Source organism: Planococcus citri, chromosome 3 (genome assembly GCF_950023065.1).
Source record: "Planococcus citri chromosome 3, ihPlaCitr1.1, whole genome shotgun sequence".
Lineage (NCBI taxonomy): Eukaryota > Metazoa > Arthropoda > Insecta > Hemiptera > Pseudococcidae > Planococcus > Planococcus citri.
In genome coordinates this window covers 18,533,341-18,544,488 of record NC_088679.1, presented here as the reverse complement: position 1 = coordinate 18,544,488, position 11,148 = coordinate 18,533,341, and the positions used below count along the sequence as shown (strand labels likewise).

At 30.6% G+C, this 11,148-nt stretch overlaps 1 protein-coding gene across 5 annotated transcripts in view; it reads right to left on the bottom strand.

Annotated features, from left to right (window-relative positions):
• Positions 1 to 466: 466 nt before the first annotated feature.
• The window catches only part of LOC135841368 (rho guanine nucleotide exchange factor 10-like), a 201,234-nt gene continuing 190,552 nt past the window's right edge, over positions 467 to 11,148 (bottom strand). For 4 of the 5 annotated variants that reach the window (XM_065358303.1, XM_065358305.1, XM_065358306.1 and 1 more), the window contains 6 exons: positions 10,126 to 10,297; positions 9,873 to 10,012; positions 9,566 to 9,786; positions 6,108 to 6,390; positions 5,835 to 5,972; positions 467 to 2,073 (listed from right to left, as the gene is read on the bottom strand). In XM_065358303.1, coding sequence (XP_065214375.1) covers positions 1,510 to 2,073; positions 5,835 to 5,972; positions 6,108 to 6,390; positions 9,566 to 9,786; positions 9,873 to 10,012; positions 10,126 to 10,297 — 1,518 coding nt within the window. In that variant the 3' untranslated portion in view covers positions 467 to 1,509. The remainder of the gene's footprint in view (positions 2,074 to 5,834; positions 5,973 to 6,107; positions 6,391 to 9,565; positions 9,787 to 9,872; positions 10,013 to 10,125; positions 10,298 to 11,148) is intronic. The other variant, XM_065358304.1, reaches the window with a different exon arrangement.

The window sequence follows — 11,148 nt, the reverse complement described above, 5'->3', positions numbered from 1 at the left end:
TTCATCAATTTGCCTTATATTAAGTATAATATGTACTTGGAAAAATATTCACAATTTAGTTACTTCGGTATTCATTTACCATTCACCCACCAAAAACCTCCTCACTCAGCAGTAATCTACCATCTTCATCGTTCGTCCCTTCAACCCCAATCCACCTCTCGCATTCCTAACTTGTATTCAAAATACACATATTAACCCACTTTTTAACCCCTCATCTAACGCATAAAAATACCTCGAACATTATTCACATTACATATTTAAAATAAAAAATTCCCAACATCAAAGACGCTATTAACACCTTTACAATCACTTCGAATAATACTAAAAGGTACAAAAAAATTTCGCCGGAAAAAAAATTCTCAATGCCGGATTGACCTAGTTTTTGCATCACGAACGTTGTTAGCTTTCGGCTCGAGACTGGCGAGATGCAAATTTCACACCACGACTAATAAAAAATTCCACTTAATTACATCAATAAACGTGTATTTAAAAGGTAAAAATAACAAACACATACATAAATTTTACTTTTTATTTTACACAATGAGCGTAGGTATATAAAAAAAAAATACATACAAAGAGAAAAAAAAATAAAAGAAAGAAAAAAAATCAAAATTTAAATCACGTTCGTAATTAAGTAAAATAAACGTGTACATTTGTAATCGTTCGTATAGGTACATAAATAATCGTAGACGTTAAATTTTAAATAAATAGACTAGAAATTTTTTCATTAAAAAAAAATTCAAGTAATTTGTAAATTATAATTGATTTTTTTTTTACCGCCATTGGCCTATTTTTCTCCCCTCCGAATACGTCACATTTTATATTATTTACAAAAATTAATAAAACGTAAAAATAATAAAGGGAAAAAATGTGAAGGTATCGAATATCTAAGAATAAACGAGAGAGAGAGAGGGGTAGAAATAATACGATTAATTTTACAACGTAGTAATCGAAAGAAAAAAAATATATATTCGTGTTAAAAAACGTGAATTAATAAGTACTCGATAATTTTTTATAGGTGGTGAATTAGAAAATAATAATAAAAAAAAAAAAAAAACAAGATAACACGTAACACATACAAACATTCGAAAAATAGGTAAAAAAAAATTAATAACAATAATTAGCATCGTTGCAGTCCATTTTGATGACAATCTTCATTCGTTGTTCGTCTCATGATGAAATTTCAAAGCGATAAAACTTAACAAAACATGTCTCGGTAATTTAAAAAAAATCTTTGATCGATGATAACAATACGAAGAGAGAAAAAACCATCTTGGTTTATAAGGATAAAACCATAATAAAGAAAATAAAAAACATAACAACGTTTAACAACAACAAAAACTCGACGAATGGTGTAAAGATATACGAGCAACATTGGATTTAAAAGTGGTGTAAGGAGGGATGAGTAGAGCATAAAGGGTTTTTTCTTTATATACCCAAATAATGTACGGCCAAACTATCCCAGTAATTTTGCATATGGTCATAGTACACCTTGGCGACATCATTTTGTCATAATTTCAATTCCCATATGATAATATGGGCGTTATTTTCGTTATTCGTACAACAAGGTTGTTGATAATTGACATATCCTCGACCGCAAGTGATCGTCACGAGGGTCTGTTCGCGTTCACGTTTAGCCACCTCGGCTGCCAAAGCCCTAGAAATATTATTCGAAGCCGAAGGTGAATTAGTAGTGGTTTCTTCGCTACAAGTAGACAACGACCAATGACTGATGGTTTTATCGTCCGCTTCGTCGTAATTTTTCACGTACATCAGTTGCCCATAAAGGCCGTAGATGTCACAAGCTAGCGTTTTAGAAGGTGGACGTTTCAGCACAGTTGGAGGATCTTGTAATGGTAACAATAAACGTACTGGTCCCATGTGCGCGTGATAAGAGACGTTCACGCGACCGCTGATTATTGGTACGCCTTCGAGACGTGGCAGTGGTACGGTTAGCGAGATTCCGGCGTCTGTACCGACCCAAAGGAGGCCTTTGCAGGCCATCAGGGCTGTCACACAGACTGGACCTGGTGATCCGGTTAGACGTAGGACGTTTGAGGCGACGTTTATGTCCTGGTTGTTGAGTGAATGGTACATGGAAGAGAAAATATTTTCTCGTTAGTGAAGATTAATTTTTTTTTAGTGTTTTAATTATAGAGTACCCTGTACCAATGCAAAGGGTTATAATACGTGCGTTATTGTTATAATATTTTATGTTTAGAACATGTATTAGGTGCTGTAGATGAGCTTGTTGAGCAGTGAATCTTAAGCCAGTCGGGAAAAAAGTTCATAAATAGTAATTATACTTATTGTAACCAGAACCGAATAAAATCTACCAATCAATATCAAATTAAATTCGAGTTTCATTCTTTCTTTTTTCTAAGGATAAAAATCCAAGTTCGGAAATTAATATTGTTAAACATCATGAACAAATTCTTTCACAGAAGATCATTCCTTCAAAAAAAAATTAAGATTTTCCTCTACAATTTTTTCCAATAAAATCTGAATCAACTCTGAATGTTTTTTTTTGTCGATTTTTTGCTCAATTCATTTTACATTTTATTATGACTATTTTTATTAGTCTTTCAAGTATTTTTTGAACTGAATGTCTTTTTTATTATTATTTTTTAAACCTCTCGTTTTAATCATTTTTCGCAGAAAATGCATAAAAAAGCTGATATTTTTTACATTTTAAGAGGATAAAAATTAAATTCCATCTAAAAATTCAGTAATATCGTGTTTTTTTTTTTGAATTAATGCTTTTTTAATGATCAATTTATTATTCAAGTCATCATTTCTCTATAAAGTGACATCTTAAACGAATTTATTTTCATCAGTTTCTTTAAAAATATTTTTGAAAAAACGTTTTGCCAAAATTACGTAAAGTCAACTTTATTTCATTTTTCTGTATCATTATTTGGGCCGAAAGTAACAAAAAAGCTTCGAGATTTCTGACATTTCAACAAGATTTGATATCTCATCATTTTTAATTTCATTGAATGACAAGATTTTCATTGATTATTTTTCATTTTTTATTAGGTATTTTTTTGCAATTTTCGAGAATTCTTAAACACTTTTTTTCAATATTAATAATATCTTTTTCAATTTTTTCATTTTTAAACATAAAATAATATGAATCAAAAAACTTTTTTTTTCTATAAAATTATTTCAAATTACGCCAAGCCAAGAAATACATACATAAGAAATAAGCAGTTATGCTACGTATTGAAATGTATGATTCATGCCAAGAAAACATAACATTAAAATTGCATTTCATGTAAGACTGGTGCGAAAAATCAAGAAAGATGTTAAATTAGCAGAATATTTTGATTATCAACACATTTTCCAGGTTTGATAAAACTCCAGCAATTTTCGTTAATTATATCAAAATAACCAAAAAAAAAAAAAAAAAAAGAAAGAAAAAAATAGCAAAAATCACATCAAAACTGTTTCAATATTATTTACAACGAATGAAAAAAAAATGAAATTTTTAAAATAATCATTTTCAGGCTTTTTTAAAACAATTTCTTGATTTTAAAAATATTTTATAATATTTTGAATGGTTTTGAAATTCTAAACAAATTAAAAGTACTTTTCAGCAATGTTTTCAAATGAAATTTTAAAATTACTCTGATTAGCAATGTTTTCAAATGAAATTTCAAAATTGCTCTGATTAAATGAAATATAATTTTTATATTTTAATAAATTTTATGACACAGACTTCAAATATTAAGAGATGACATTTTGTAACCAGAATCGAATTGTTTCATAAAACACAAATTTAAAAATCATTTTTCCTGATATATTTGACTTTTCAAACGGTTATTAAAGGGAAGTTCTAAGGTGTTGGTGGGAAAGTTGAATTCTCCAAAAGATTTAAGAACCACGTATTTTAGAAATGTACAAATAAATGCATCTAAATATTCAAACTTCGAGAATAAAATCAAATGGAGCCATCATATTATTCAAAACATAAAAATCACGAATACTCCGAATACTTCTTATTTACCAAATCAAAACAAGCCAATTTTAATATTCAATTTTTTTTTCAAAATTATTATCAAAAAAACAGAAGACAAACGAAGAATAAATCAATGTTTTTCAAATTATAATTGAAAAAAAAAAAAATCAGAAAACAAACGAAGAGTAGGTAAAATTTGAGTTATAATTCATGTACCAAAAGATAGGGTATATTTTTACATGGCTGTTTTTTTTTATTTATTTTTTTTATTGATGAACAACAATGTTTGGAATACCAACTTCGAGCATTTTGAAAGGGTCGTCGATAAATCTATCAATTTCGTGAAAATCTAAAATTTAAAAATCGATCAGAACAAAAGATCCACCCGTCATAGAATCATTTTTTGTATTCTATAGACCTGTATTCTTACAAAAAAAATTGAAGTTTCGTAATTTCAGAAATGTTTAATGACTGTCAAGTGGTTTTTGAGGTCGTGGGAGGGAGGGGGGTGCAAAAGTAACAACAGAAATAAAATATCAAAAATTTCAATTTTTCTATAATTATTTTTTATTTTTTTTTATTTTTATTTTTGAATAAAAGCCAATAATTAGGTACCTACATATCTATGTTGACACAATTTTTGGCAAATTATTCAAAAGTTCGGTTTTAAATTCAAGAAAAATCGATCCTTTTTACATCGATATTGCAAGAAATTTTACGAAATTAGTTTTCAAGGATCCGATCAATCAATAATTGATTACGATCGATTTTCGATCGGAATTTTTAGTTTGAAAAGTATGGAAGACAAAACTTCAGCATAGAAAATGTAAAAACATACTCAAGTGAGAACGAATGCAATTCTCAGCGAAAGAAAACGGATTTTGTGACCAATTTTCAATTTTTCCTCGCTTAGATATGGGCCTACTTCTAGAGAACTTTTTAAAAAGTTCAAGTTTTGTTACAAATTTACACCTTAGAAAAAATTTCTCAAGTAGTTTTTCCAAAAAAATAAAGTGAAATTCAATTTCATTAATCATTATACCTTACTTCAAACCTTTTTCGACCTTTTACATTTTTTTTTTTTTTTTTTTTAGATCATTACGAGGGGTGAGAGAATGGGTTGAGTATACATCAGAACGTCAATAGCTTTAGAGATTGGAAAAATTATTAAATGTTCGCATCACTTTTTTCAATAAAAAATAGACCAAGTCAGCAATAAAAAAAATAATAAAAAATAAGAAGTAATTAAGATACAAAAATACTGAATTCTTCACGTTTGAAGATGACAAAAATTCCGAAAAATAGTTCAAAAATAGAAAGTAATATAAAAAAGATTACGAACCATCAGATTATGAATATTAGAAGATTTTTTTTCTTTCGAGATAATCATCATTAAGTAAATACTTGACTATGTGATTCAAAATAAAAATTTTCAATTTCCATTCATATTTTTTGAAAAAAACTAATCAATGATACTCCATGCAAAACAGTCTAACATAAATGAAAATAATTTCTAGCATTTTCAAGCATTTTCACTCATTTTTCGAAGCAATGACGTATTTTTGTTCAAGTTGAAACAAATTCAACACACACGTAAAGGTACACAGATATTCATTTTCGAAAATCGTGATTTCAAAAATGATCAATTCTACGTATTACCATCCCAATCACCATTAATAATTTTTATAGTTTGAAAATACACATAAAATTCAAACAGATCTTGAACAGAAAATTATGAACCCAAACACCAGAAACACTCTTAAATCAAAATCATCGACAATATCCACCACCATATAAAGCAACAGCGTATAGTACACCATCACCCACAGCACCTTCACCTTTAGGTATCATCTAACTCGAAAACACATCGTACCTGTAAATGGGTAAATGTTTCCGTATGATACAAACAAATGGTCGTCGAATTGGTCAACGATAGCCATAATCCGACACCTGAATGGGCCATTAAATTGACATTTCCGCCTACGTGATCATGCTGAATGGTATAAGTTTTCTGCAAAAATAAAAACAATGTACTCAAATATAAGTACCTACCAAACACATTTTCAAGAAATCTTTACAAAAGCAATAATTACATAAATACTAATTCTGATGAAAAATATTCTAACGTACTAAGTATGATTTTTACCTGAATTTCTCCTTTGATGGCATTAATTCGGTAAACGTTTTTACCGCAGGCTACGTACAGGGATAGATTAATGGGTAATATGCACGATACCGGATCCGGTGGTCCGAGTACGATTGTATCCGGTTCGTGGGCCTGGTTAGCTCTTCTGTACAACAGCAGTGTACCGTTTGATAAGGCGACGAAAACGCTATCACAGTGTTGTTTTATTTGAACTACGCTTCCGTCTGATGGTAAAGTTATGCTAGCTACTTCCGATATGTCTAACACACTGTATATGAGTAATCTGCGAAAAAAGGCAAAATCATATGCATTTTAATAATCAATCAGTCATTATTGATCATCCACGGATGTCAAATTCGTTTATCATGTAAAGATAAAAGAAGCTAAAAAGTAGCCAAAAATATAAAATAGATGGTGTAAACAATCAAGGGGTGCTGAAAATACAACCATTCTTAAGCAGGGTGCTCAACAAAACTTCTGGATTAAAATGCAAAAGTAGTTACAAATCTTTTTAAAATTTCTGCACGGCTTTGAGCACAAATTTTCAAATGTTTCAATAAAATTGAGGGGGGGGGGAGACATGGGTTAAATTTACTTACGACAGCATTTTTTGGGGCCAAAAATTCATTTTTGATAAAATGAAAAAATTCAAAATTTTGAAGTAAAAGAATAGGATAATGGAAAATCGCAAAATTTTATTGAAAAAATAAAAAAAAGAAACATTGACACTTTTGAAAAACACAGAACTTTTTATGGCGCCTTAAGCAGGACTCTGACAATTTTTGCAAAAAAATTAGACGTTTATTTGACAATTTTTGAAAAAAAAACAGAACAAAGTCAATTTTTTTAAATTTTTTATTTTGGTAAAAAATTAAACTTTCTCATAATTTTGGCAAAAAAACAGGACCTCATCCAGCAATTTTTACAAAAATTAGAATTTTTCACAATTTTAGCAGAATGCTCACTTTCTGACAATACTGACAAAAATAGACCTTTTTGGGGGGAAAGGAGGGGGGAATTTTGACATGAAAAAAAAAAACAGAACCTTTCAAGCAATTTTGGCAAAAAACAGGACTTTTGATTTGCGATTTTGGAACAAAGAAGAGGACTTTTTAGGCAGCTGAGACAAAATTGAAAAATTCTTAGAGGTTATAGCAATAATTATGATTATGGAAACTTGACAATTCACTCAAAAACAGGCTTCCTGACAATTTATACAAAAAAAAAAAAAAAAAAAAAAAAAACAGGGCCTTTTAATTTTAACAGAAAATGTGACTACCTAGGATGTTAAAAAAACAATTATAACTTTTTAAATCACATTTTTTTTTTAATTTAAAAAAAAGCAGGACTTGTTGATAATTTGGGCGAAAATTAAGACTTTAACAATTTTTCAAAAAGTAGGACTTTCTGACCACTTTGACAAAGAATTAACACTCTGTAAATTTCAGGAAAACTGTAAAATTTTGCCAATTTTGGCAGAATATTGAACTTTTTGGTCACTTTAGGGAAAAACAGGACTTCTTGGCCATTTTGTCAGCAATTGGAAATTTTTGACAATTTTGCAAAAATTGGACTTTGGTCAATTTTTGGCAAAAATCGGACTTTTTGATGACTCTGACAATAAACTAGACTTTTTTTTGGAAGTTTTGGAAAAACCATAAATTTTTGCCAATTATTTTGCAGAAAATGAACTTTGAATCAATTTTTGGCAAAAATTGGGATTTTTTTGACAATTTTGGCCAAAAACGGACTTCTTTTCACTAGTTTCCGGGAAAACCATAAATTTTTGTCAATTTTGGCAGAATGTTGGACTATTTTGGACACTTTAAGAAAAAACAGGACCTTTTGTCAACAATTGGGAATTTTTGACCATTTTGCAAAAAATGAGGCTTCCTGACGACTTTGACAAAAAACAGGTTTTTTTAGAAGTTTTGGAGGAAACATAATTTTTTGCCAATTTTGACAGAACATTGGACTTTTTAGGACTTTTGAGTAGTTATTTAGTCAAAAATTAGGACCTTTTGGCAATTTTGCAAAAAATGGACTTTAAATCAATTTTTGGCAAAATTGGAATTTTCTGACAATTTTAACCGAAAACGTACTTTTTTCACAAGTTTTGGAGAAACCCATAAAATTTATATTGGATTTTTTTGGTCACTTTAGACATCAACAGGACTTTTTGTCCATTTTGTCAGCAATTGGAAATTTTTGACAATTTTGCAAAATATTGAAATATATTTGGTCAATTTTTTGGGCATAAAGGGGACTTTCCGACAATTTTAACCAAAAACAGACCTTTTTTTTATACGTTTCGGAAAAACCATAAATTTTTGCCAATTTTGGCAGATCACTGGAATTTTTTAGTCACTTTAAGCAGTAACAGGACTTTGACAATTTTGCAAAACTGAAGACTTTCTTTCAATATTCGCAGAAATGAGACTTTTGGACGATTCCGACAAAAAATTGGCCCTTTTTTGGAATGTTTTGAAGAAAACAGAAATTTTTAGCATCGTCAGAAAATGAGACTTTTTTGGGGAAAAATTTGTTGATGAATCTGAGTGAAATTGAAACTTTTTCACAAATTTGTAAAAAATAAGACTTTTTGATCAATTTAAGTAAAAATGTGACTTTCTAGCGATTTTGACAAAAGAAATTTTGGCACAAAAATAGCTCATTTTTTGAAAATTTTGGCAAGAAAACAGAATCTTTTCAAGCAACTTTGCCAGGAAACAAGACTTTTATTTGGCACCAATTTTGAAAAAAAAGAACTCAGTAAGATATGAAAAGCAGAATTTATTTCTTCTCGGATATTTTGGACAAAAATCAGGATTTTCATCACAAATGTTGACAAAAAATGAAAAATTTGAACAATTTAAACAAAAGAAATTTTTTTCGACAATTTCAACAAAAAGTAATTTTTTTTGACAATTTTGGCAAAAAAACGGTAATAAATTCACATCAGTTGGAGAGGTTAGGGGTGATTTAGCGTTCTGAAAATTTTACTGAGGAAGTTTTGGACCACAAGGAGTAACTTATTTCACTGGTTAATTTCAAAATCCCAGCGAGGGGATCGATTCGCCCTTCTTAATCCGCATGATATTTTGCCTAACTGACATTTCGAAGGTGCTGTGACCATTATAACCAAGTTAGACGTCATACAGTTGCACTATAAGGCCATAATATGAAAATTACGCACACACAATAAGCTTCTCAATTTCCAATTTGAAATATCTACAAAAAACCACATCAAAATATAACCCAATGTCCAAACTAAAAGTGCCACATTCCTCATTACATAATTTCCCATCTCCTACACCGGAAAAAACCACATCCTAATACACCTATCAACATTCGAAAAACTACACCATATACCTAATATACCAGTAGTCAGATAGATATAAATAATATACATATTTCAACACCCAGATCCCTTTCAAAATACCCTGGTATAAACTCACTTCTGGGAACTGGTTCCCATCCATACGGTATCCGTAGCACGTACGACTTCTAAAGCGGTAACTCTGATCTCTGGTAAATCTAACGTGGTCACTTGTTTCAAATACGTCGCTCCTGTTACTGACATCACCGCTATATGGCTACCGCAGTAATTATCCATCGTACAGATCCACAAATACGACGTTTTACCACACGACGACGTATAGAAGCAACCGCAAACCACCTATCATCGAACAAACCGCCGATAAATAATCATCATCGTATATCCTGGCCACCCTTCGAAATTCGAATTTCCGGCGAGGTACTTACATCAGTTTTTGGAGGCGTCGACGCTATACAATGATCTCCGACAAATAACGGCATTTTGGTCGATGGTCTGTGATCCAATTCTGGTACTTCCCAAGCCGGAGAGTTATTCGGATCTAAGGCCAGTCTAGCCAGTCGTAATTCTACAACCACATAAATCATACATTTTAAAAAAAAAATATAGAGAGATACAAAGTATAAATACAGGTACTTTCAACATCTGAAAAAAATATCCATCTGTCCAAAATCCACTCACCGGTAATCCAGTCGTTGCGAATTTGGGGCGAATCCAATTGAAACGTGTGCAATTGACGATTAACCGATATTTGCAAACAGCAGGCGTCTACCCACGCCATCTGATCTCCTTTTCTTTGTATTTCGCACTGTATAGAATTCAATAACGTTCTAGTATTCTCCATGTTTAATTCCTACGTACACACAATACAACAACGACTACAGAAAATGCGCAGCCAATATGTTCTAAACAAGCTTTTCAAATACCACATTTTTCGCATGCATTATTTATCTTTCACTAGGTATATGTATTATTAGTACTCGGCCCATTTATTACGAAGGTGTACTCTTAGATCGAAATTATACTCGTTTGACACGTTTAAAGAAGAAAAATCAGCAGGTAGTCCATCACTCATTTAATAAACTCTTCCACCAATTAACTAATTATACCAATTTACTATACCGTATTAGCAAACCTCAAAACACCTGAGCAAATTCTCCCCGGAGATTAATAAATAAAGCGAATAGAATTTTAAAGCAGCAGTACTAGTACTAAATGGAATCGAAATCATACTCGATAATTTTCTTGCCAATTCATTTTCCTTTTCCATCTCTCCGCCAACCAGATAAATTCCCCCTCCCAAATTTTCCCTTTTTGAGCACTTCCAACACAACATTTGCATAATCATTCAAGCATAGCGTTACAACAAATGCCAACAAAAACCATCCATGTACGATAAATTTACTACTTAAACTTGAATTTTACTCGTACCAATTTCTCGACGTATCTCTAATCACCAAACTCGAGCTACGACATACCTACTTACTCGAGAAACGAAAAAAAAACAACATTTTTTCATGCAAACGTAACCAATTATCCGCTTATTAATTTTTTGTTTTTTCTTTTAAATTACTCGAGCATAAGCAAACAATAAAACAACAATTCAAAACCAAATCCACAAAAAAAAAGGCTTTCAAAAACAAACAAACGAAAAATATAAAATACAAATACTTAAAAACCATTCGTTAAGGAAACAATACGTTC